At 42.7% G+C, this 27,110-nt stretch overlaps 1 protein-coding gene across 3 annotated transcripts in view; it reads left to right on the forward strand.

Annotated features, from left to right (window-relative positions):
- The first annotated feature begins 4,450 nt into the window (after positions 1–4,450).
- The window catches only part of LMAN2L (lectin, mannose binding 2 like), a 30,220-nt gene continuing 7,560 nt past the window's right edge, over positions 4,451–27,110 (forward strand). The window contains exons 1-5 of one of the 3 annotated variants that reach the window (XM_041755683.1): positions 4,451–4,674; positions 5,885–6,003; positions 8,993–9,110; positions 9,896–9,978; positions 26,925–26,957. In XM_041755683.1, coding sequence (XP_041611617.1) covers positions 4,488–4,674; positions 5,885–6,003; positions 8,993–9,110; positions 9,896–9,978; positions 26,925–26,957 — 540 coding nt within the window. In that variant the 5' untranslated portion in view covers positions 4,451–4,487. Of the gene's footprint in view, positions 4,675–5,884; positions 6,004–8,992; positions 9,111–9,895; positions 9,979–26,924; positions 26,958–27,110 lie in introns of those variants that run through there. The other 2 variants (XM_041755684.1, XM_041755685.1) reach the window with 2 other exon arrangements.

A 27,110-nucleotide genomic window follows, 5' to 3' on the forward strand; every position in this document is an offset into this window, starting at 1 on the left:
TAAAACAAATCTTAAAAAAAAAAGAAAAAAAGCCCCTCAAAATCTTACCTCTAAATTCAGGTGCTGTACTCTATTTGAAATTTAGTCTATGAACTGAGTACAGATGTCCTAATGTTAAAGTGTGGTAATGCCTGCCTTGCCCACCACACCAAGCCAATGTGAGGTCAAAATGAGATACTGGATGTGAAAGTATTGTGATTCTGGAAGTTGGCTGCATAGCACATTCTCTGAGGAGAGATTATCAAAACCAAATCCCTGGGCCCTACCCCAGACTTATGAATCAAGTGTTTGGGGGTGGGTACCAGGCATCCGTGTATGCCCAAAGCACTCCAGGCTATTCAATTGTGGCTCCTTGGGAGGCCAGAATTTGTAAGTTGCCACTGGAAAGTAGTTGGCTAGTTAGTGTTAGAGCTACTGTCCCCTTCTGTGCTCTAGGGTCTGCTTAGAGAACTGGAGGTGCAAGGGGGTTAGGGGATGGGGAGTGTGTTAGGGAGGAATAGGGCAGGGGCTGGGATGGGGCCAGGTTAGCTGCCACTCTAGGGCTGATGATGGACTTAATCCCAAATCCTAACCCACACCTCTAAGGAGGGAAAAATGATATACCTGGCTTTGGGATGGCTGATGTTAGGCCCTGCTTTGGGTCCTACATTTGGGGTGAGGATGGATTTAAATGGAATGGCGAGGTACAGAAGTGAAGGGCAGGAGGGAGAGAAAAGGATGGGGCCAAGAGCCTGCCTTGGATCCTCCAGTATATGGTGGGGGTAAGGGCATTAGGCTTCAAGGTACTCCTGAATAGAGGTACCTGTTTAGATTTGAAGACAAGATAGTAAAGATCCACTAGATCTTTCGAGATCTAGTGCTAGAATGCACAAGACCTAGAAACTGCTAGAATGCACTACTCACATTGCCTATGAGTGCCTCTACCCTGAAGGTATATAACCCTAGGTCAGGGGAAATGATTCTTTGGAGAAAAAGAGAATATTAAGCAGCTGAAAGATGGTGGGTCAAGACCTGACCCAACTATCAGAAGGTGCCCCTATGTGTGTATAGGACGGTGTGGGAGGAGGACATGGTTCTTTTTTCTCTTTCCCTGCACCTCCCCTCAACACCTTAACAGTGTTGAACTTTATTTTTTTAATTAATTAATTAATTTTTTTAGTGTTGAACTTTATATGAACCCTGTATTTCTGGAAAGCAACTACAGTCAAGAAACCCCTTTACCTTTTTTTTGTCCCATCTCTTCCTATTTTGAGTTCTGAGAAATGGCTAACTTCAAAGGACTATGATGCTCTAGAATATTCTGAGATAAGACCCACTTTTGCCTTTCCTCAGTGACTCAGATAAAACCATCTCCATTCTTCTTCATGATGACTCCCTTGTTTACCTGCCTCTATGTAACACTAGGCCTCCTTCCTTTTCTTTCTTTCTTTTTTCTTTTTAAGATTTTATTTATTTACTTATTTGAGAGGGAGTGAGCATGAGTGGGTGGGAGGGGCAGAGGCAGAGGGCGAAGCAGGCTCCTTGCTGAGCAGGGAGCCCTATGCAGGGCTCAATCCCAGGACCCTGATCATGACCTGAGCTGAAGGCAGACACTTAAACTGCTTAATAGACTGAGCCACCCAGGTTCCCCCCACCCTTCCTTTTCTTTGTTATGTTCCTCCCTAATAAGCATCCCCCCTATTGCAACAATCTGAACAAAATCATCTGATTTATTATCCTGTGTATTTTATTTTTCATATCTTCTCCTTTATTTCCCTTTTCTTCATTACAGGGAATTTTACAATGAGGTATGCTGAGATGCTCTACCCAAAATCCAGTTGACAAGTCACACAGCGATGTGAATGTATTTAATGCCTCTCAACTGTATACTTAAAAATGGTTAAAATGGCAAATTTGATTTTATGTATATTTACCACAATGAAACATTACAGCTGACAGAGAAATATAATGGAAATAATTTTGTCCAAAACAATTGGAACTCCTACTATGTGCTAGGTGATGGGTTAGGGCATGGGGAAGTGGGTGAGGCCTGGTATAGGAAATGAGTAAGATCTGCTTCCTGCGGTCCAGGAGCTCCCAGCCTTGCCAAGGAGACAAACACATAATCTGTTAATTGAGCTACATAATTCAGGGTGACCTACATTGTAATAGACACGTGTACAGCCTGATTTGAGTCAGGTTGAAGGGCTTTGAATGCTACACTAAGGCATTTGCATTTTATCCTATGGTAATTGGGATTCACGAATGATTTTAACGCTAGGGTATGATGTGAATAGATTCATTGCAATTCCTTATGTCATATCACCAAACATCTACTTTGTGTGCAGTGTGTAAATGGATCAGTGGCTGTGATAGTTTTTTTTTTTTATTTTAAAAATATTTTTAGATTTTATCTTTAAGTAATCTCTATGTCCAATGTAGGGCTTGAACTCGCAACCCTGAGATTCAGAGTCCCATTGCTGCACTGACTGAGCCAGCCAGGTGCCCTGATGGTTATGACAGTTTTCATTTTATTTTTATTTATTTTTTCAAGATTTTATTTATTTACTTGAGAGAGACAGGAATTGAGAGAGAGCTGGAGCACAGAGGGAGAGGGAGAAGCAGGGAGCCCAACTCAGGGTTCGATCCCAGGACCCCGGGGGATTACAACCAGAGCTGCCGAAGGCAGATGCTCAACCGAATAAACCACCCAAGCACCCTGACAGTTTTCATTTTAAAATGTTGATCCCCCCTCTTATAAAACAGGCTTATTAAATATATTTATATTTCTCTTATTGGATATATTTATGTTCAGGAAAGATAATTAAATTTGGTTAAGTCTGTTGGGAAGACAGAGACACAGACTCAGTGAGTGCTCTGTAAGAAATGTGCTTGAGGAACAGTAAGAGCTTAGACTGGGGCAACTGCCACTGCCTGAGGAAGTCAGGGAAGGCCTCCTGGAGGAAGTGGGCTGGGGAAAAGAAGAGGAGAAGAGGGAAGACTGGAGCATATAGATGAGGAAAGAAAGCTGTAGGCAATAAAGCCAGAGAAGGGCCAGGGCCAGGTGGCAGAGGGCTTTGTTTGCCAAGTTGAGGGGCTTGAATCTCTTCCCTACAGGTGATGGGAACCATCGAGGGCTTGGTTAATAATGATGATGATATAGTGCTTATTACACACCAGTTACTATTCTAAGAGCTTTACCAGTATCAACTCATTTACCCCTGACACTCAGGAAATGGCATGGGTAGGTGGTTTGGATCACTTGGGTGGCTGTACGGATGATGGTGAGGAGAATAATAGCTGGAACATGTGTTGTGGTTTGGGAGAAAGACAAAGCAAGGGATGGAAAGAATGTGATAGCATTGAGGAATGATTAGGAATAAAATCATCAGGACTTGATTATTTATTGATTGGGTGATGGAACTGGTGAGGAAAAGATGGGAAGCTGAGATGACTCTCACTCTTTTGGTTTCAGGTCCTGAGGGTACTACTGTGCCATCCAGGTAAAGGATTGTTAACCCTGCTCCTTTTCTTTTTAAAGATTTTATTTCTTTATTTGAGAGAGGGAGAGAGAGAGAGAGCACAAGGGGGTAGGGGGGAGCCAGAGGGAGAAGCTGAGCGGGGAGCTGGATGCAGGGTCCTATCCAAGACACTGGGATCATGACCTGAGCTGAAGGCAGACACTTAACCTGCAACCTGCTGACCCACCCCGGGACCCACCCCGGGACCCACCCCGGGACCCACCCCGGGACCCACCCCGTTTCCATTTCTTAGAAGACTCACTGTAGTCCTTAAGCAGTTCCTATTCCTTTATGGGTTATTTCCAAATATTTGGCAATTTCTCAGAAATCTTTCGGTTGTCAATTTGTAGTGTAATTCTCGTCCTGATAGGGAGGACATCATTTGTGCGCTTTCATTTCTCCTAAATGTGTGGAGGTGGTGTGGTGTTTTTGTTTGTCCCGCTCTGGCGATCTCGATAAATGTTTCTTTTGCACTTTAAGAAAACACGTCTTCGGCCCCTTGATGAGTGGAGTTTCTATAAATGTCATCAGGTCAAGTTCTCTGTTCTGTTCAAGCCTTTTACAGATGTGGTTATTTTTCCTGAACCTTGGCTACAGTCCTTGTGGATTGTCTATCCCTCCGCGCAGTTCTACATCCGATGTAGAAGGTACTATGGCAGAGAGGACAGATCGTTGGCGTGAAATTGGGAGAAACACTTTACCTCTTTAATTTTACTCTAGAACACAGAGACAAAATGGAAATCACTACGTATCCCAGCAGGCCTAGTGGAGCGCTGGGCAAATGCAAATAAGGGAGGCCAGGCACGAGGCCACGCCCCTTTCGTGGGTTGGCAAGGCAACTGATCCCTAAGCCAGCCAATCGGTGAGAGGCTCACCTGCGGGGGCGGGGCCTCGCGGACAGCCAATGGGATCCCGGGCAGATGGTTCCCTGGGCTAATGGCTTGGGCGACGGGGCGGGCTTTTAATGAAGGGAAGGCGGTGGGAAAGATGGCGGCGGCTCTGCGACCCTCGGGGTGGTGGCAGCGGTGGCGGCGGCGTTTGTCGGCTCGGAATGGGTCCAGGATGTTGTTCCTTCTCCTTTTGTTGGGGTCTGGGCAGGGGCCACGGCCAGTCGGGGCGGGTCAGACGTTCGAGTACTTGAAACGGGAGCACTCGCTGTCGAAGCCCTATCAGGGTGAGGCGCCCGGGGCGAGGTGGTCGTGCACGGGGAGGGCTTCGGGACCTGAGCCCAGCCGTGGAGACCAGGGTGGCGCAAGGCTTCGTGGCCCCAAGGAAGCTGCCGGCGGCGGGTGGGGGCCCGCGGGGACTCCCGCCGCGCTTGGGAGCCGCGGGTCCGAAGGGCACGGGTCAGCTCTCCTCCGCCCCTCGTTTTGGAAGTTTCTAGCAGGTCGGAGCCGGGCTCGGATGCCACTAGCGCTAGGCCTGGACAAAAGGGAGCTCGGGGTTGGACGGGAGGACTGAAGCGGGAAGGGATAGAACTGCAGGTGGTGGGGAGTCGTTGAAGGCCACTAGCATAAAGACCCCGTCTCCCGTGGAGCTGTGGATGTGCAAGAAATGAAGCAGGAGGCAGAACTGGGTAGAACTTGGCCGGACTGAGAAGGAAAATAAAATTCTGTTTAAAAGCCAGTTAAAACACCTGTTCTCCAGTCCAGGGGCCCTAGTGATGAAAGAGGCTGGTTCGCTTTGCTCTGTTTAGGATTCATAGGCGCTTAGGTGCCGCTTATCAACCAGAGAATCTATATAGTTCGCTACAGAGAGGACCACATCAGTGCAGATGGCTTAACTCCCACAAGTCTGTTTCCCCACTGGAGTGTGGGACAGCAGACAGAAGCTCCAAGTGCGAAAGGGTATGCGCGGCTGCTAAGGGTGATGATTTATTTACTGAGCGGATGCATCCCGCGCTTCTCCACCTGTGCTGTCTCTGCTATTACTGGGGATTATACAGACACAAAGTTCTCACTTTCAAGGGGCTTATAGCTTGAGGTCCTGGGAGAGAAGTACCTTCACATTTGAATTGTTTAAGGAAAGAATGTGATTAAACCCCAGAGGCCTGAGAGTCAAGCTGTTTTTGGTAGAACTGGGGAAATTTTTTCATTTATGCTGCTAAAATTTACATATAAAACGGGAGGAATGGATCTGAGCTATGGTTGGGCCGTGGGTAAAGTGATAGCTCTGATGTGCTAGGGGGTCTTCACCTGAAGAGGGCTTTGTGAAAGTAAGCTGTCAAGATGGTAAGGATTTGAGATTTATGAATGACTGCAGGTAGGATACAGAGTGTTATGAAAGGGAGAAAAAGATAATGGCTCCAGCTTGCGGAGGGTCCGTGGTGGTTTCCGAATGGGTTGGTGTGGAAGAGTATGAACTGATCTACTTCCTCCCCGTAGGTGTGGGCACAGGCAGTTCCTCACTATGGAATCTGATGGGCAATGCCATGGTGATGACCCAGTATATCCGCCTTACCCCAGATATGCAAAGTAAACAGGGTGCCCTCTGGAACCGGGTGGTAAGAATCTTTCCTCCTCCTGTGTTGGTGACCCAGAAAGTCATATTGACTTAATTTTACTGTTTGTCCCCAGTACTTCATTTTCTGTGGATATCAAGGATTGTCATTTCAGAGAATATAATGACCTTCATAATGAAATCAGATATGTAGGGAAATGCTCTCGTTTGCTCCAATTATTAGAAAATAAGCCATTTTGATTGTGTTTCCTGAAATGTCTTTAATTCCTGATTGACCTGATAGTATTACTAATTGGAGGTTAACAGCTTAACTCATACTTAATTACTTTGTAAAGTTGAAGTCTGCTCTTTTAAATTCATCCTAAACTTCATCCCAGTATCCGCTCTTGTTATTTCACTTTGAAGAGTCTGATTTTAAACTTTATTTTCATGTGAAAGCCACTTTGAGCCCCTTGGTCATTTTATTTGTCCTTCTCTGGACCTCTTCCAGCTATATTGTCTTCCTTGAGGTATGGTGGCAAGAAGTGAAGTGAACGCAGTATTCCTGGTGTGGCTGCACTGTGATTTTGTAAACGAGTAAGATGATGCTTTCTTTTTGGTTTCCAGGGCTCTTTCTAAATCTTTTACGACCACTTTACTTTTGGGAATGACCTTGGCATCCTTTAATACTTTCTCGGGTTCTTGTAAGCTAAGAACTTACTTTTTCGTGGTTTTGATCATCGGTCATAGATCAATGAATCTCAGCAAAGAGAACGATTTCTTTTCTCTGTTCGTTTTATGTGGCAGAGAATTCTAACAGAGCAGAGGAATAAGAGAAGTTTCTACATGAGCTATTTGTACAAGCTGGCCTCTTAACCCAGATTGTAGTGTTGAACTCATTCTTGGACGGAGTACAGGGAGTTGTGTTCTGGTAGGAGAGGCAAAGGGCTAGTAGTGGAGAGACTTGGGTTCCAGATTCAGCTGTATCACAGACCCACTGTGAGCCCTCACTGTTACTTAATTCTCTCATTGTTCAGTTTCTCCATCTGCTAAATGAAACTTTGTAATACCTTCTACGTTCCCACTAGGGTTATTGTGAAAACAAGACAATAGGAATGAAAATGCTTTGGAAAGTTAGAATAATTACAGAAATATGCATTGTTACGTTATGCATCTATTATAAGTTTCATTGATGGGGGTCTCTGGTTACCTAATGATTATGTCCAAGGCTAGATGCTTTGCTGTTGTCTTGCTAGCTGCCTTTACATAACTCTTTTGGCAATAGTTCTAGTTTTAGGATCTAGTTATTTTGCCCTTTTTCAGATTCTTTGATACTGTATTTTTGTTGCTGTTGTTTCTGACTATATCAGAATGAGCTTTGGAGTTTCTGAGTTATTCGAATAGAATGTATTTGTTTGAACAATGGTTCTCAAATTTAGCTGTCCGTTGGAGTTGATGCCTGTGGCCACTGGGATTTTTAAAAGCTCTTTAGGTGAATGTGATGTACAGCCAAGCCTCAGAAGCTCTGTGAGACGTAGCCCTGAGCAAAAGCATATGGCATTGTGCTAAGAGGAGGCCGAGGATAAGTGACAGACACCTCTTGGCTCAGTGTGAACCTCTCTGGCCCTGGCCTCATCCCAGGGGAAATAATACCTACCCACCGGCTGTGAGGCAGCATTCCCACTCTTGTCCTGATATCTAAGTGAAACAGTAGAAAAAGAAGAACCCAGAAGGACAGCAAAGGGACTGGGCTCAAGGTAGGGTAAGCTATCAGAAATTGCAGTGTTCTTTGGTGAATTCAGAAGTAACCTTGCCCCTTTCATTTGACTATGTGCTCCTAAATGGAAGATTTCCCAGAAATTAAAAATGAAAACTACAAATGACCTAGCAATATGTTGCTCAAGAGCCGGAACAATCTCTTTGAAGATTCTGGTTGAACCCCTGCTGGCCTGTCTGCTCCTCATTCTCTTCTTTCTTCATAGGGACCTTTAATCAGGAGCTTCTCTAAGCCAGATACCTACTCTGCTTTCTCCTTGAAATTGTTCACCTAATTGGAACACTTAGCCATCCACTTACCTCCTTCTCCATTTTTCCAAGCTTTTGATACACAATTAAAGGGAAAAAAAACCCAAAGAACAAATACAGGAGTCTGATTAGTACCCATCTCCTTAATGGTTTTCCAACAAAGCTGTCCCTGTGATGGGGGTGGTGGTGTTCTCCTTTGGTAGGTTTATGCTTTTTGGCCATGGACGTGAGGTTTTGGGGGACTATAACTTGCAACTTCTTGGGGATTTCTGGCTTGCCCCTCAGCTTGGCATAGGGCCAAGTCTAGCTAATTAGAGTTGTTTACATAACTGCTAATTATTCCTGGAAACCTTTGCATAATGACTTAGCTTTTTCTTTTTAAAATTCTTTTGTAATGAATGAGGCTTTGACCTTTCTTAAAATCCAGGCTTTTTAGAATCTTTCTGTCAGAGGGATGATCTGAAGTGCTAACTCAGCCACTTGTTTTCTATAGGCTGAGGTGCTTTGCTGTAAGATCATAGTAATCTAACTGAGCAGTCTCTTGTCTTTTTCAACTTTGGAGTACTATCCTGTTTCTGCTGGGAGATATTGAAGATAATTGGAAGGCTTATTCCCCCCCCCCCCTTTTTTTTTTAAAGGTGTTATTTATTTATTCATGAGAGACACGGGGAGAGAGAGAGAGGCAGAGACATAGGCAGAAGGAGAAGCAGGCTCCACGCAGGGAGCCTGATGTAGGACTTGATCCTGAGACTCTGGGGTCACGCCCTGAGCCGAAGGCAGCTGCTCAACCACTGAGCCACCCAGGGATCCCGGCTTACTCACTTTTCATACAAATATCATATGCAGTTGAATGGCTCAACCTGTTTAATTTTATGACGCAAACACTTAGCAAGTCATAGATTTTAGTTTCAACCCTTTGCCTCGTGTTACCTGCATTTATGTTTCCCAAATCTGTAGACTGCTGGCAAGGGCTTGCGGGGTTTCAGATTTCATGCTGTTCATTGATTCCAGTGTCTTTTTCACTCTAGCCATGTTTCCTGAGGGACTGGGAGTTGCAGGTGCACTTCAAAATCCATGGACAAGGGAAGAAGAATCTGCATGGGGATGGCTTGGCAATCTGGTACACAAAGGATCGGATGCAGCCAGGTATTGGGGCTCTGGGTGCTCTTGTGTGGGGTGCAACAGGTTTGCTTTCTCATGTGCCCTCTTTTTGAGAAGCATACATCCCCACAGTGCCAGCAGTTTTCCCATTACCTTGATGTCTGCAGATGAAGGCCAGCCTGTCTAGTCTCTAGAATGGGGTCTGAGTCCTGGTAAAGCAGCTGAACCTGACTCAAACTGGGGCGGTATCTTGCTTATGAGTTCCTTCTGGATTCCTTTTGAGTCCACGTGGCCTGTTGGCTGGGTGAAAGCACTGGCTCTCCCCAGTACTGATGATTGGGTGAGCTGACTTCTTCCTAGCATGCGCATGAATGGTCTCAGAACTCCTTGAGTTAGGAGTTGTGTGGGAGCCATTGCTCCAAGGACATGGCACACTCAACCTGATTTGACCTGATCTCTTTTGCAATGAGAAATGGAACTTGGGAATTCAGTTCTCTCTCAGGAGCATAGTTGTCACCAAGTGTTTGTGAACCAGAATTCTTTAGGGGCACCTTAGCAACCGGTTTGGACCAGGGAGCAGTTGTAGTGCTAAACAACATTGCAGTGGCCTTCTCTTTTCCCCTGCCTTCAATAACAAACAGCTACAGATTTTATTGGGTGCTTATTACAGGCCATGCATTTTGCTGGGTGCTTTTACATACGTTTTCTCATCTTAAAGAGAGGCCTGGGAGTCATTTGAATTTTACTTTTTCCTCCATCATAGTGATATGTTATTCCTTTATCAACTCTTGGCTTTATTTCATTGTTCATCATCTGTTCTCTCTCTCTAGGGCCTGTGTTTGGAAACATGGACAAATTTGTGGGGCTGGGAGTATTTGTAGACACGTACCCCAATGAGGAGAAGCAGCAAGAGGTAATGGCAAGTGTCAGAGCTTAGGTCAGCTGCACTGACATCATAGTCCTTTGCCTCAGCAATATTCATGAGGGAACAGGGGATAGAAAGTGAGGGGTTTGGTTCTAATTCCTTCATCTGTTGAACTTGAAAAGTGAATGTCCTTGTCAGAGTTTTCTAGAGAGAACTGTTTATGGTGCACAGTCCTTTGGGAATGGCTGTCATGACTGGGGACTTTCTCTTGAGTGTTAACAGTGTTGTCTTGTGCACAATAGGTAGCTGCTGGAATTGAGCATGCTTGGCCGATTGGTGATTTGGCTCCTAGACCTGCACCAGAGCAAGCTGAATTTATATAACTCAGCTCCCCTGACTTAATAGATCACCACTGTGCTCTCTTCTGCAGCTCTTTCACTCTTTCGAGCATCCTTTTCTTCTTCCTGTTTTTAGACCTGAAGAGCAATTCTGTTCTCCTGGAGGAAAGGTTGTAAAAGGAAATTGACAGAGTGCCAGCATTTCGTTGCATTCTGATTATTTGGCTGTTGGGAGAAGCTTCTTGCTTTTTGTTAGTTGACCCTAGGGTTCTTTAGTACTTTCTTATACTGCCAACAGGTTTGTACTCTCTTTGCCTGATGGCCCTGTCATCAGATGGTGGGAAAATGATTATGACAGGTTGTTGATAGGTATCCTGTAGCTAAATAATCGTTAGGAAAAAAGGCAGGATTAAGGATGGAGACAGAACTCATTTTCTCCTAAAAGCTTTTTCTGAAAAATCTCATGCTTATTTAAAAAATTGGAAGAACACATCATCACATATGCAATCCAGATACAACAGTTTTTAGCTTGCCCACAGAGTTCACCATATGAAAGTGGAATGGGAGACCTGAGTTGTGAGACAGTTACAGAGTAGCTTCTCCCTGTTGCCTCTGGGCTCCTCTTCACTATCAGCAGGCACTTTCTAGGTGCTGAGAGTTAGTGAGCAAGCCCAGCATGGTCCTTGCACTCAGTAGTACTAAGGCATGAGAGTGCTGATGGAACTGTGGGATGCTGTAGGAGACCCAGAGGCACATCTCACCTGGAGCAAGACAGTGTGGTAGTGGTGGTGGTGGGGAGACTTCCTCCAGAAAGTAACATTTACATTGATTTTTTTTTTTTTTTTTTTTATTTATTTATTATAGTCACAGAGAGAGAGAGAGAGAGAGGCAGAGACACAGGCAGAGGGAGAAGCAGGCTCCGTGCACCGGGAGCCCGACGTGGGACTCGATCCCGGGTCTCCAGGATCGCGCCCTGGGCCAAAGGCAGGCGCCAAACCGCTGCGCCACCCAGGGATCCCATTTTTTTAATTTTTATTTATTTATTTATTTATTATAGTCACAGAGAGAGAGAGAGAGAACATTTACATTGAAGTCTGCAGAATTAGGAACCAGTGTCCTGTGCAGAGGGAAAAGCGCGTGTTAAGGTGATAAAGTGAGAGAAGGGACAGTGAGTGTGAGGGGAAAAACGAGGTCAGAGAGAGATGAGACTAAAAAGAAAAACAGCCAGCAGTCTTGCCTTGTTGCACAATTTCAGGAGGCCACTGTTCTCATTCTTTAGTATTAACACTGTTCCCTGTTGGGCAAGTTGACTGGCACCTGAGTTTGAGTAGTGTCTCCTTGGGTGGTTGGTGATTTGACTTTTTTGGATCAGCACCGGAGCCAACCGAATGTATGTGACTCATCCTCACCATGCACACTGTGGGGCCAGATTCTGAAGTGAGGTGTTCCTGTTAAGGAGTCTGGGCTTTATTCTAAGGGGGTAAGTGGTATAAAGAATTTTAATGAGGAGAATGTTATGACTAGGTTTGCAGTCATGCTGAGGATAGTTAGAGATGCATCTGAGTAAGAGGTATGGGCTTTAGGGCTTGACTGGACTTTTAAATCTGGTTCTCTGCTTCTTCCAAAAATAAATTGTTCAGATTCTGTTAGCTTCCATTTCACCCTCAGATAATAATAGTTCTCATTTAAGAGGGCAGATCTGATGGGCTTATTTTGTAAGAAGCATAGATGTTGATAAAATTAGTTTCAGTTGGTAAAAATCAAGACTTCTTTTCTGGCTAGTTATTATGGTTCTTATTCCCAGCTATACATTAGAATTGCCTAGAGTGCCTTTAAAAATACTGATATCCAGGGGCATCTGGGTGGCTCATTTGGGTAAGCATCAGACTCTTGATTTTGGCTCAGGTTATAATCTCAGAGTCATGGGATCAAGCCCTGCATTGGGCTTGGTGCTCAGCATCGAGTCTACTGGAAACTTCTCTCTTCCACTCCCTCTGTCACTCTCCGTCTCTTATGTGCACACACTCTCTCTCTGAAATAAATAAACAAAATCTATTAAAAAATGAAATAAAAATACTGATGTCCAGGCCCCAGCCTCAGAGAGTGAGAGTATAAATCTGTTTGTCTTAGTTGTAGTGTAGGCAACCTTACTTTTTCAAAGTTCTCCAGGTGAGTCACATATGTAGCCAGGATTGGGAACTCCTGGACCAACATGAGGTTGTTTCCTTATTAATTATTTACTTGTTAAACCTATTTGTTTATTAAAATGAAATTTAAGAAAACTAACAAAAGTGGTTTCTGTTTATTTGGTAGCTACTCTGTGCCAGGTACTTTACAGATAATGTTTAGTCCTCATCAAAACTCTTTATAGTTAATATTATTTTTTCCCATTTACTAATGGGTACAGAAACTTGGAGACGTGTCTTGTTCAAGGTAACAGCCAATAAAAGGTAGACTTTACCAGATTCCAGAGACTGTACTCTTAATTATGATGCTCTATCTCCTCCCATCCATTGTTTCTTTTGCCAGATTGATTTCCTTGAGAATGGAGACGTTTATTATTCTCATGTCATCTCCTACATAATTTCAGTTCTTAAACCTTATATTCATTACAGAGAGTATAGGAAATATACTCCTTTCTACATTCCAACAACCTGGAACTATTTTAGAGGGTAAAATCAAGTGTGTTTTGGTGGCGGCATAGTTTATTTTGATATCATACATAAAGATGCCTGGCATTGTTTCAAACGCTTGTATGTGTATTATTTACATATAACAACTCTTTGGGTGTAGATATTATTATCTCTACGTTTATGGCTAAGAAACTGAAGTGCAGAAAGGTTAAAAAATATATCAGTGACACACAGGTAGAGGGTTTGATTCTAGCCTGCAGTCTCATTATTTTGCTTTATTATTTTTGAGCACATAAGAGGGTGACAAATATGGTACCTTTTGAAAACTTGTAAATGTCACATAGAATATGTGCTGGCTGGATGAGGAGGACAAGCTGCTGGCAGGACAGGGGTGGAACAATTCATCAAATCCCTCAAGATAGTGGTAAAAATGTTTCTGGTTTCCTGTTTCCTTGTCACCAGAGCACATGACCTTGTTGCTCAGCTTAACTTGCTACCACATTTGTTCATGAAGAAATACTGGGAAAATACTAGCAAGCAGTAAGGCATTTGAAAAGGGAGTGAGGGAGTTCAGTTTAGGCTTGACTCTCTAAAATCAGGACAGATTGTTAAAAGTAACATAACCTCTGTTTCCCTGTCAGCAATATAGAAATTGTGGTTTAGGTGAGTGAGTCAAGATTTTCACTGTTTGGGAGTACAGGATACTACCTGTGCCATAGTGAGGTTGCCAGATCACAAGTGGTTGTTAAAATGATAGTGGAAGAAATAGGAAATCTGGATAGATCCATAACTGGTAAAGAGATTGAATTAGTAATAAAAAATGACTCACAAAGAAAAGCCTGGGTCTCCAGATGGCTTCACTGGTTGATTCTATCAAACAGAAAGTAGAGTTAATACCAGTTCTCAAAACTTCTTTTTTTTTTTTAAGATTTTATTTATTCATGAGAGATACAGAGAGAGAGAGAGAAAGACAGGCAGAGGGAGAAATAGGCTCCCTGTGAGGAGCCTGATGTGGGACTCGATCTGAGGACCCTGGGATTATGACCCAAGCCAAAGGCAGACTCCCAACCACTGAGCCACCCAGGCATCCCTCAAAAATTCTTAAAAAGGGACACCTGAGTGGCTCAGCGGTTGAGTGTCTGCCCAACCGGGACAGGGAGCTTGCTTCTCCCTCAGCCTGTGTCTCTGTCTCTTTCTCTCTCTGTGTCTCTCATGAATAAATAAAAATCTTAAAAATAAATAAATAAACAAACAAACAAATAAATAAATGACAAAGACCATATGATCGTATCACTAGATGTAAAAAAAGTACTTGACAAAATGTAATATCTTTAGGATTATAAAAACACTCAACAAATTAGGATTAGAAGGGAACTTCTTCAACCTGATAAAAGGGCATCTATGGAAAAACCCTCAGCTGACATCATACTTAACTTGAAAGCCTGAATACTTTTACTCTAATATCAGGAATAAGACAAGGATCTGTCCTTGTTCCTTTTTTTTTTTTTAAGATTTATTTATTTTAGAGAGAGCAAAGAGCATGAGTGGGAGGAGCAGAGGGAGAGAGAATCCCAAGCAGATGAACTGAGTGTGGGCCTGACGTGGGGCCTGATCCCAGGACCCTGAGATCATGACCCAAGCTGAAACCAAGAGTCAGATGCTCAACTGACTGAGTAACCCAGGCACCTCTGTTCTTGTTTTTTGTATTCAACATTGTACTGGAGGTTCTCTTCAGGGCAGTTGGGTAAGAAATAAAATAATCCAGATTGTAAAGAAAGAAGTAAAACTATTATGTAGATGACATGATATATATAAAAAATCTTAAAAGGATCCACAAGAAAACTAGAACTAATGAATGAATTCAGCAAGGTTGCAAGATACAACAAATAAAAATCAATTATATTGCTGTAGTCTGGCATTGGACAGTCAGAAAATGGAAGTAAGAAAACAATTCCAATTATACTATCATGAAGAATAAAATACTTAGAAATAAATTTAACAAATTTTTAAAAATTAAAAAAAAAATTTAACAAATAAAAGCATACTCTTAATATTGAAAGAAAATAAAGACCTAAGTAAATGGAAGGATATCTTATGTCATGGATTGGAAAACTTAGTATAGTTGATCCTTGAGCAGTGTGGAGGTTAGATGCATTGACTGCCCCCCCACCCCAACCCGGAGTCAACAAATTGCATGTAACTTTGACTCTGCCCCCAAATTTAACTACTAATAGCCTACTATTGACCAGAAGCTTTACTTATAACATAAACAGTTGATTAACACATTTTGTATGTGTTATATATATATTGTATACTATATTCTTACAATAAAATAAGAGAAAACAAAATGTTACTAGAAAATTATAAGGTGGGGAACGCCTGGGTGGCTCAGCAGTTGAGTGTCTGTCTTCAGCTCAGGGTGTGATCCCAGGGTCCGGGATCGAGTCCCGCATTGGGCTCCTGGCAAGGAGCCTGCTTCCCCCTCTGCCTATTCTCTGCCTCTCTCTTCTCTCTGTGTCTCTCATGAATAAATACATATAATCTTGAAAAAAAAATCATAAGGAAGAGAAATTACATTTATAGTACTGTTTTTGTATTTTAAAAAAATTGACATGGAAGTGGACCATGTAGTTCAAAGCCATGTTGTTGAAGGGTCGACTATATTGTTAAGATGATGGTGCATTGGTCTCCAGATTTGATACATTCCCTTTCTATCAGAAGCCTAGCTGGCTTCTTTGCAGAAATTGACGAGGTGATCCTGAAATGAGTATGGAAATTCAAGAAAACTAGAGTAGCCAAAATAATACCGATGGGATTTCCTGGGTGGCTTAGTCTGTTAAGTGTCTGCCTTTGGCTCGGATCATGATTGCAGGGTCCTGGGATCAAGCCCTATGTGGGGCTCCTTGCTCAGGTGGAAGTCTGCTTCTCCCTCTCCCTTCCTCCCTCCCCCCGGCTCATGCTCTTTCTCTTTCTCTCAAATAAATAAAAATCTTTAAAATCCCAAAATGATACTGATAAAGAAGTATAAAGTTGGAAGACTTATACTTCCTCATTTCAAGGCTTAATACAAAGCTACAGTAATAATGACAGTGTGGTACTGACATAAGGATAGACCTATAGATAAATGGAATAGAAAGTCTAAAAATAAGTCCTCACAGTTATGATTAGTTGATTTTTGATAAGACTGTCAAGACAATTCAATGGGGGAAAGAACTGTCTTTAACAAATGGTGGATGCAGAATAATGAAATTGTTCCCTACCTCCTATCATACACAAAATTTAACTCAGAATGAACTGAAAAACTAAATGTAAAAGCTAGAACTATACAAGTCTCAGAAGAAAACAGGGTTAATATGTCATTACCTTGGGTCAGGCAAAGGTTTTTAAGATATGACACCAAAAACAAAAGCCACAAAAAAATAATAAATGAGTTGGAAAAAAAATAGTTGTTTTGGACTTCATTAAAATTAAAAACTTGTGCTTCAGTGGCAGGTGCCTGGGTGACTCAGTTACTTGAGTGTCGATTCTTGATCTCAGCTCAGGTCTTGATCTCATGGTTGTGAGTTTAAGCCCTACGTTGGGTTCCGTGCTGGGCATGGAGTCTACTTAAACAAACAACTTGTATTTTGGAGTATACCATTAGGAAAGTGAAAAGACAACCTACAGAATGGGAGAAAATAAAAATGAAAATCCTGTATCTGATAAGGATTCGTTCTTTATATATTCTAGATATAGTTCTATAGTAAGAAAAAAAAGACAACCTAATTAAAAAATGGCTCAGGTACTTGGCTGGTTCCGTTGGTGGAGCATGTGAGTCTTGATCTCAGGGTTCTGGGTTTGAGTTGAGTGTAGAGATTACTTAAAAGTAATTTTCAGGGCAGCCTAGGTGGCTCAGCGGTTTAGCGCCGCCTTCAGCCCAGGGCGTGATCCTGGAGACCCAGGATTGAGTCCCACATTGGGTTCCCGGCATGGAACCTGTTTCTCCCTCTGCCTGTGTCTCTGCCCCCCCACCCCTGTGTTTCTCATGAATAAATAAATAAAATCTTTTTTAAAAAAAGTAATTTTCATTTTTTAGTGTAGTGATGTTGGGTGTAGAGATTACTTAAAAATAATTTTTATCTTAAAAAAATGACTGGAATTCCTGGGTGGCTCAGTGGTTGAGTGTCTGCCTTTGTCTCCGGGCGTGATCCCAGAGTCCTGGGATGGAATCCCACATGGAGCCTGCTTCTTCCTTTGGCTATGTCTCTGCCTCTCTTTCTGTTTCTCATGAACAAATAAATAAGATCTTTAAAAAAAATTAAAAAAAAAATGACCAAAGGATCTGAATAGGTATTTCCCCAAGGAAGATATACAAAGGGTAGATAAACACATGAAAAGATGCTCAGTATCATTTGCCAGTAGGGACATACAAATCAAAACCATAATGAGATGCTACTTAACACCTACTTGTGGCTATTTAGTCATAGCTAAAATAAAAAAGACAAATGATAAGTGTTGGTAAGGGTGCACAGTAATTGGAACTCTCATACACTGCTGGTGGGAATGTAAAATTGGGGCTGTTGTTTTGGAGAACAGTTGGTCAGTGCTCCAAAAGTCTAAATACAGAGTTTACATCATCCAGAAATTCCACTCTTGGGTGTATATACTCAGAAGAAATTGAAGTCATGTCTACACAAAAGTTACATGAATGTTCATAACAGCACTATTCATAATAGCCAAAAAGTGGATATAACTCAATGTCCTATCAACTGATGAGTAAACAAAAATATATAAAGATTTTATTTATTTTTTATTTTATTTTATTATTTTTTAAAGATTTATTTATTCATGAGAGAGAGAGAGAGGCAGAGACACAGGCAGAGGGAGAAGCAGCGTCAATGCAGGGAGCCTGATGTGGGACTCGATCCCTGGACTCCAGGACCACAACCTGGGCTGAAGACAGGTGCCAAACCACTGAGCCACCAGGGATCCCCTTATTTATTATTTTTAAAATATTTTATTTATTTATTCATGAGAGACACAGAGAAAGAGAGGCAGAGACATAGGTAGAGAGAGAGGGATTAGCAGGCTCCCTACAGATACCCGATGCAGGACTCTGATCCCAGGGTCACAACCCGAGCCAAAGGCAGATGCTCAACCACTTAGCCACCCAGGTGCCCCTAAAGATTTTATTTATTAGAGAGTGTGCACTTGTGAGCAGGAAGAGGGGCAGAGGAAAAGGGAGAGAGAATCTCAAGCAGCCTCCTTGCTGAGTGGGGAGCCCCACATAGGGCTTGATCTCATGACCCTGAGATCATGATTTAAGCTGTAATCAAGAGTTGGAAGTTTAACCAACTGAGCTATCCAGACGCCTCAACAAAATATATATTCATTCAGTGGAATATCATTCAGCATTAAAATAACTGAGGCATCAATAGGTCCTCTAATGTGGATGACCCTTGAATACATTACGCTAAGTGAAAAGCCAGTCACAAAAGACCACACATTGTATGATCCCATATATATGAAATGTTTAGAATAGGTAAGTCTATAAAGAAGGAAAGTAGACGAATGGTTTGCCTGGAGGTGGAGGTGAGGGTGGGGAACGGCTGCTAATGGACACAGGGCTTCTTTTTTGGGTAATGAAAATGTCCTAAAATTCATTGTGGCAATCATAATCCTAACTCTGTGAATGTACTAAAAAACCATTGAATTACAGACCTTAAATAGGTGAATTAGGTGGTATATGAATTATATCGCTGCATTGCTATTTTTAAAAAAATGTTGATCGAAATATATATGACCTGACCATCTTTCTTGGCACTATGAAGTCATTAGGTGATGGTCGTCATTTTCTCATGAGAACCCAGATATTGAGCCTGGGTGGCTCAGCGGTTCAGCATCTGCCTTCAGCTCAGGGCGTGGTCCTTAGGGCTCCCTGCATGGAGCCTGCTCCTTCCTCTGTCTATGTCTCTGCCCCTTTCTGTGTGTCTCATGAATAAATAAATAAAATCTTAAAAAAAAAAAAAAAAGAACCCAGATATTGGTGAAAAGTTTCAGGGAACTCAGTAGCATTGAAGCAGGAATGTCTTCCTTCACTTGAAATCAGAGTATGATGACAAGAAGCTTTTCTGGAATGAGAGCACAGAATTGTAGTCCTTTGAGCTTTGGCCCTCATTCTTCTTGGTGAGACATTTATTTGGATCTTACCCCAGGAGGCCGAAACAGCTGATTGGAGAGTGGGAATTATAGCTCACTGCTCTTCCTAGATCAAGCCAGCTTGGAAGTCTAGTTTGTCTAGTCTATGAGATGGTGACATTTTTCTCCTTTGAAACTGGACGAGGGACACCTGGGTAGCTCAGTGGTTCAGCCCCTGCCTTCGGCCATGGAGGGATCCTAAAATCCCAGGATTGAGTCCCACATTGGATTCCCTGCCAGGAGCCTGCTTCTCTCTCTGCCTCTCTCTCTGTATCTCTCATGAATGAGTAAATAAAATCTTTAAAAAAAAAAAAAAACTGGAAGAAAATTAACAATATGGTCCCATCCATTTTTTTTAAAAGATTTTATTTATTTATTCATGGGGGGGGCAGGCAGAGACACAGGCAGAGGGAGAAGCAGGCTCCATGCAGGGAGCCTGACGTGGGACTTGATCCCGGGTCTCCAGGATCACACCCTGGGCTGCAGGCAGCACTAAACCACTGCACCACCGGGGCTGCCCTGGTCCCATCCATTTTAAAAACACATTCTCTCAAGTGATGAAGACACTGATCCCTCTTGGTCTCTTTTTTGTTGGCAGAAAGAATCTTTATATCAGGAAAGGAACTCCACAGCTTCTTAAATTCTCTTGTTATCCACCAGCTTGGATATGACTTAGTCATAGGTGAGGCATTGTTTTCTAGAGAGAGACTCCTTTGGAAATTAGGTCTAGAGAATTTTGGCAAGTTCTCTGGATGTGATTAAGCATCAATGCTGAGCTACATTGGGGCAGCTGGGTGGCTCAGTCAGTTGAGTGTCTGGTTTTGTTTTGCTTTTTAATTTTTTTTTAATTTTTATTTATTTATGATAGTCACACACACACAGAGAGAGAGAGAGAGAGAGAGAGAGAGAGAGAGAGAGGCAGAGACACAGGCAGAGGGAGAAGCAGGCTCCATGCACCCGGAGCCCAACGTGGGATTCAATCCCGGGTCTCCAGGATCGCGCCCTGGGCCAAAGGCAGGCGCCAAACCACTGCGCCACCCAGGGATCCCGAGTGTCTGGTTTTGGCTCAGGTTATGATCCCAAGGTCCTTGGATTGAGCCCTGCATTGGGCTCCCTACTCGGTGGGACGCCTGTTTCTCCCTCTGCCTGCCACCCCCTCTGCTTGTGCTCACAAGCTCTTTTTCTGTCAAAGAAACCAAAACAACAAAAAACAACACTGAGATTGAAAGCTAGTTTTTGAGGAAAGTAGAGATATATGGCTTTCTTTTAGAATTGAATGAAGACAAGAAGAGAAGCTTTCTTTTCTGAGATAGTGAAAGAGGGAGAGAAGAGGAAGAAAGCAAGAGCTAATGCTCCAGAGGACACTTAGCTCTGGGTTAGTTCTTTATCTTTCTTTGGGTTTTGACCCTTTTGACTATATTGGCGAAAGTGGTAGACCCATAGCAAGATTCAGGGGACATAGGATTTTGCATATGTTTTTAAGAGGTTTATGGGTGCCCCAAAGTAGAACTGTAGGCAGGATCTATAGAGTTGATACCAAATCTTTTTGTTAACAAGAAATAGTCATAAACAATTAGAATGATAGGTAGCAGTGAAAAGTATACATATTAGACTGTATTCTGAATCTTTTGACACTTGTTTATAAACTCAAGTGTTGGGATCCCTGGGTGGCTCAGCGGTTTGGCGCCTGCCTTTGGCCCGGGGCACGATCCTGGAGACCCGGGATCGAATCCCACATCGGGCTCCCTGCATGGAGCCTGCTTCTCCCTCTGCCTGTGTCTCTGCCTCTCTCTCTCTCTCTCTCTCTCTCTCTCTCTCTCTCTGTGTGACTATCATAAATAAAAAAAAATAAAAAAAAATAAAAAAAAAAAAACTCAAGTGTTTTGGGTTTGGGGCATACCCAAAGTTTAGTTTCCTGATTTTAGAGCACTCTATTGAAGTCCTCAAGTTACGTTATTTGGGTTTATTTCTAGTGGGGTCACAATTAAGGTAAATGGGATTAAAGTTATCCCATGTGTTTATTTTTATTTATTTATTTATTTATTTATTTATTTATTTATTTATTTATTTATTTTATTTATTCATGAGAGACAGAAAGAGAGAGAGAGAAAGAGAGGCAGAGACACAGGCAGAGGGAGAAGCAGGCTCCATGCAGGGAGCCCCACGTGGGACTCGATCTAGGGTTTCCAGGATCACGCCCTGGACTGAAGGCGGCGCTAAACCGCTGAGCTACCGGAGCTGCCCTATCCCATGTGTTGAAAGAGATCAGGATAATGTTCAAGTATGTGAGGATTTTCCAAGGCAGTCAACTGACTTGAAGGCCACTTTTCTGTGTCTTCTATTTGAGGAGCTTTGAGACTTAGGGACACAATCATTAGTATAGGTTAGCAACTGTTTGGGGGCAGTGGGCAAAGGTCTTTTCATTGCTGCCCAGTGATGTGGTGAGAATTTTACTGATCTTGTTACCCGCTGAATAGTATGATATTGCCGAGTTAACCAGTCGGCTCTTTATCCAGATCCCTGCTTAAAAGGTTGGATGAAGATTACTGTAGGACCAGCAACTTACAAAGTTTTGGAAGTCTAAAAAGTGTCCTATCTGTGGAAGTGGCAGTGAGTGTGTTCTGCTAGTGACCCAAGGGGAGGGTCACATGGAGATGTGGAAGGAGACGCTGTAGAAGAGACATTTGATTTATTAAGTCTTGTTTTTATATAGAAACTCATTACAGAAAAATCAAAAAGGCTAAAACAAAAAGCATACAAATATCTTTCTAAAAACAAGAATGTTGCATTATATTGAGCATGTGTGTGTGTGTGTGTTTTAACATATTTATTATTTATTTATTTATTTAAAATATTTTATTTATTTGAGAGAGTGAGAGAGAGCACAAGCGGGTGGGTGGAGGTAGTGTGTGTGTACAGAGGGGCAGAGGCAGAGGGACTCCCCCACCCACCCAGCAGGGAGCCTGAGGTGGGATCGTGACTCTAGCCAAAGGCATATACTTAACCAACTGAGCTACCCAGGTGCCCCTAACATAATGTGTTTTAAAAAACCTTTTTTCGGGGATCCCTGGGTGGCTCAGCGGTTTAGCGCCGCCTTCAGCCCAGGGTGTGATCCTGGAGACCCGGGATTGAGTTCCACATCGGGCTCCTGGGGGTGGGGCCTGCTTCTCACTCTGCCTGTCTCTGCCTCTCTCTCTCTCTCTTTCATGAATAAATAAATAAAATCTTTACAAACAAACAAACAAAACTTTTTTTCAATTTAGAAAATTTTAGACAAAAATTGGGAGTATGGTAAATACTATTCACGTTAATCTTTTTATTTATTTATTTTTTTTAAAGATTTATTTATTCATTCAGAGAGAGCGAGAGAGGCAGAGACACAGGCAGAGGGAGAAGCAGGCTCCATGCAGGAAGCCCGATACGGACTCGATCCCGGGTCCCCAGGATCACACCCCGGGCCCCAGGCGACGCTAAACCGCTGCGCCACCGGGGCTGCCCCCTTTTCTGTTTATTAATTAAAAACATTTTTTTTTTTAAGATTTTATTTATTCATGAGAGACAGAGAGGCAGAGACATAGGCAGAGGGAGAAGCAGGCTCCATGCAGGGATCCTGATGTGTGATTGGATCCCAGGACCCCAGGATCATGCCCTGGGCTGAAGGCAGGTGCTAAACCGCTGAGCCACCCAGGGATCCCCTTATTTTATATATATGTATATAAAAGATTTATTATTTTAGACACAGAGCAGTGGGGGAGGGGTAGAGGGCAAGAGATTTTTTTTTTTTTTTTTTGGCAAGAGAGAATCTTAAGTAGACTCCTCACAGAGCACAGTGCCTGACATGGGGCTCCATCCCATGACCCTGAGATCATGACCTGAGCCAAAATCAAGAGTCAGATGCTCCACGGGTTGAGCCCCTGGTGCCCCTCTTTCTTTTAAGATTTTATTTATTTGTTAGCACGTGAACCAGAGATGGAGCAGAGGGAGAGGGACAAACAGACTCTGTGCTGAGTGCAGATCCTGACATGGGACTCGATCCTACGACCCTGAGATCACAACCTGAGCCAAAACCGAGTCACTCAACTAACTGAGCTACCCAGGCCTTCCCCCCCCCTGCCCCTTTCTTTTTTAAAATCTGGAACTATTCTCCAATATTTCTGTATTTAAGAGTATATTAGAGACCAAGAGCTTTTGTTTTGTTGTTTTCTAACAGTACATACTAATCACTTTTCCAAATAAATTTGAGAACAGTGAAGCATAGAGATTGAGCCAGGGTTCTGGGGCGAGACTATCTGACTTCAAATCCTGGTTTTATTACTTAAACAAGTTTTCTTACCAATGAAATGGGGATACTAAGACCTTTTAGGGTTGTGAGAAATAAATGAATGTGAGTATGTGCACGTTACTGACTACAGTGCCTGGCACAGAGTAAGTACTCCAAAAATGCTAGCTATTCTCATTCACACCACTAAACACCATTCCCAAGGGACATCGGGCAGACATCTTGGCAGTAGCTATTGTGGCTCTGTTCTCTCCCTCTCCTCTCCCACCCTCCTTTTCTTCATATCTAAGTTGCAGAGAGCAAACTTGGCCAGCTTTCTCCACGGCACTCAACCTTAGGTTGGAAAAAACGACTCTAAGAGAGTGGCTCTTAAATGTTAGTTCATGAACTCGTATTGCTCGTAACAAGTTTCAGTGGTCTTAAGAATAGGAATAGTAAAAAAAAAAAAAAAAAAAAAAAGAATAGGAATAGTAAAGTGACTTTTCATAAATGCCAAATTGTTCATTATGAAATTTAGAGGGTTTTTTGGTGTTAAAATTTTCTTTTGAGAATGTTTATTAGAGATGGTTCTTTTGTCATAATTGTGTTTTAATGTTTATAGGTCAAAAAGGGAAACCCATTAAGCTCCAACATTTTTTGGAGATTTTCCTGGTCTGTGACAGCCAATGGTCTGGGAATTATTGCTCTAAAAGATGCATATTTGGTTTGTTGTTTATGTATAAGCGTCTGTGAATAGTATTTTTTTAAACATTTTATTTATTCATTCATGAGAGACACAGAGAGAGGTAGAGACACAGCAGAGAAAGAAGCAGGCTCCCTGTGAAGAGCCTGATGTGGGACTCGATCCCAGGACTCTGGGGTCACCCCCTGAGCCAAAGGCAGATGCTCAACTGCTGAGTCACCCAGGTGTCCCCCCCCCCCCTTTTTAAAGATTTTATGGTGAATAGCATTTGTATCTAAAAATTCATTAGTCTTTGATCGAATGAACATTTGTTGATTCCCAGCTGAATGCTAGACATTGTATTAAAGGCTTTACGTATATCTCATTTCATCTTCATGATCAGCTCTGAGAGCTCTGTGTTCTCCTCCCTGCTTACAGGGAGGAAATGGATTTTCAAGAAGCTAATGTAATCCACTCAAGGTTATATAGCTCTCAGGGTACACCTGCAGCTAGAACCCAGGTCTCTCTGATTATGGAGGCTGCGTGGGCTCCTTTTTCTGTCTAGTGGTTTACAATTACTTGTGTTCTTGGGGTCTGTGGAATTTTAGCACAGAATCCATAAGTTCATAGGTCTCCCTTCAGTCAAGATAGGCTGAAAGTATAATTACCACGTAGAGGGTCTTTTTTTTTTTTTTTTTTAAAGTGTCCTTGTAGTACAAAAATTTGGAAACATTTCTTCCCCCTACAGGCAATAATCATTTGGATGGTAGGTAGGAGTGCCTAATTTTTAGTGACTCTTAAATTAGGAATGAAACTACCACCTTGCCCAAGTCTGAGTGATTCTTCAGCTTTCGGTTCTAGCTATATATAGGGTGCTTTCCAAGGAAAGAAAATGAGCTGCTATGTGAAATTAGTGGCTTCCCAAGGAACACTTAAGAACTCCTGACTGGGCATGGAAAATAAGAGGGCATTTAAAGACTTACTACAAGTGTGAGGTGAAAAGTTGAAGGCCAAGTCATGAGTTGCTGAAGTAGACAGATTCCGGCTTCAGAGCAGTGGGGTGCTGTGTCTGGTACAGTGTCTCTTAAGTCTGGCTGTACATTATGACCGTTTGTTGTGCTTTTTGAAAAATACATAATCCTGTGCCCCCCTTTACCTGTTGAATGAGACTCTTTGAGGGCCCCACAGGTGATTGTAGCTGGAAAGCTCTGGCTGTTACTCGATAACCCACTGCCTCACCAGTCTTGGGAAGAGGGCTCCCAGGGATTAAGGACAGTTGTCCAAGCTTCTTTAAAGATGCCACATAAACTTCTGACCATGTGTACTGGGGTTGATAAATGAGCTACCCAGGCATTCCTATCCCCTTCTTTTCCCTAATTGTTCACTGAAGTCATGGGCATTCTTGTCAGAAGCCCATTTCTGTACATAGCATGACAATATACTCAAAATTCCCTTGTTCTAAATGATAGCTATAGAGAAGAGTGTTGGAAATTGGGTCACTCACTGATATCACTTCATACCTCTCTGTAGTTCTGTACATATTCCACCAGTGGCATTAGAGCAAAGCAGTGGGGGGCTGCTCTGGGGCTTAGCCTCTGCTCCCCACTGTGGCTTCTAAGGCCCAGTGTGATCTGGCTTGTGCCTCAGCTTGCACCCACCTCTTCCTCATTAGCTGTGTTTCAGACACTGGTGTCTTCTTCTGGTCCTCGAATATGCCCACCTCATGCTTCTTAATGCCCGCAGATCTCTTGGTGGCTCCCTCCAACGACTGAGGCCTCAACTCAGATATTGTCTCCTCAGAGAACTGTTTCCTTGTCAGTCTATCATGTTACCTGTTTTATTTTCATCATAGCATTATTATTCTCTGAAATAATTTTTCTTAAAGTTTTATTTATTTAAGTAGTCTCTACACCCAATGTAAGGCTTGAACTCACGACCCTGAAATCAAAAGTTGCATGCTTTTCTGACTGAGCCAGCCAGGCACCTCTCTCTGAAATAATTTTATTTACTTTGTTATTATTTGTCTCTTCCACTCTAATGTCAGTTCTATGAACCCCCGGCATCTGAAACAGTGCCTGGCTCCTAATAGGTGCTCGCTAAGTGTTAGAAGAAGGAATGCTTTGGGCTCTATACCCTCACAAATCCTTCCTGAAGGGCAGGGTTGTGCTGAGTTTGTGTGGATATCTCTTGTTGCTAATGGCTTAGAATTTTAACAGTTTTCTAGACCAAAGCTAAATGTCCTCAAGCCTTATGAGTTTTCTAAATCTAAATCATGCCTCAGTGCTGTTTCCTTGCACACATGTTGTAGGTTAGAATGGCAACAGTTCTTTGGAAATATATGTCCATAAGGCTCAGTTTGAGGGTAAATGATCCCTTTGGATCAGAGTTAACTCCATTGTCTCTTAAGTGGTGGGATTTTTGTCCTTTGGGCAAGAGCTGAATGCTGAGATCCTGGGCAGTAAACACCATTTTGAATTTGGAAGAATTTAGCCCTATTTGTCAGTCTTATGTCTCTCCTTGCTGCAGAAATACCATCGTCTGGGTACAGACAAAACATGTGGCCTGGCCTTCTGACTCAGAGACATAAGTGAACGCTATTTTATGAAGTTTCTGAAAGCCTTAAAGAGGTTTACCTACTGGGCCCCTTTTGAGAATCGGGTAATAACAGACCCTCTTCTTAGAAAACATATAAGTATCTGTACATATAGTTTTGCCCATTATTTTGAGGGGTGTAAGAACTTGCTAAATGCCCTCCACAGACTCTACAATTCTGTTTGGGGATTCACATTGGTTTGCTCATCCACCACAGCTGGGTCAAAACTCTTCCATGGCTGTTTCTTTCTGACCTGGTCTCCTGTCTTCTGTGTCCTCTCTCGTTTTTATAATAACCTGCTGGACCCTCTCAGGCCCAGAAGAGGCGATATTCTCCAGGAGTCCAGGTACTCAGTTTTGACCCATCATGGCCATCCCTAACTCCCTATGTGTCCACCCAGCATTTGCTCCTGTTCACTCCCATGTGGCTGTTGTCTTGAGAGTCACCAGTCTCTGATTCTGACTGCATCTCCACCTTGCATGTTGACTGTTGAGGACAA

This window comes from Vulpes lagopus, chromosome 5 (genome assembly GCF_018345385.1).
Source record: "Vulpes lagopus strain Blue_001 chromosome 5, ASM1834538v1, whole genome shotgun sequence".
Lineage (NCBI taxonomy): Eukaryota > Metazoa > Chordata > Mammalia > Carnivora > Canidae > Vulpes > Vulpes lagopus.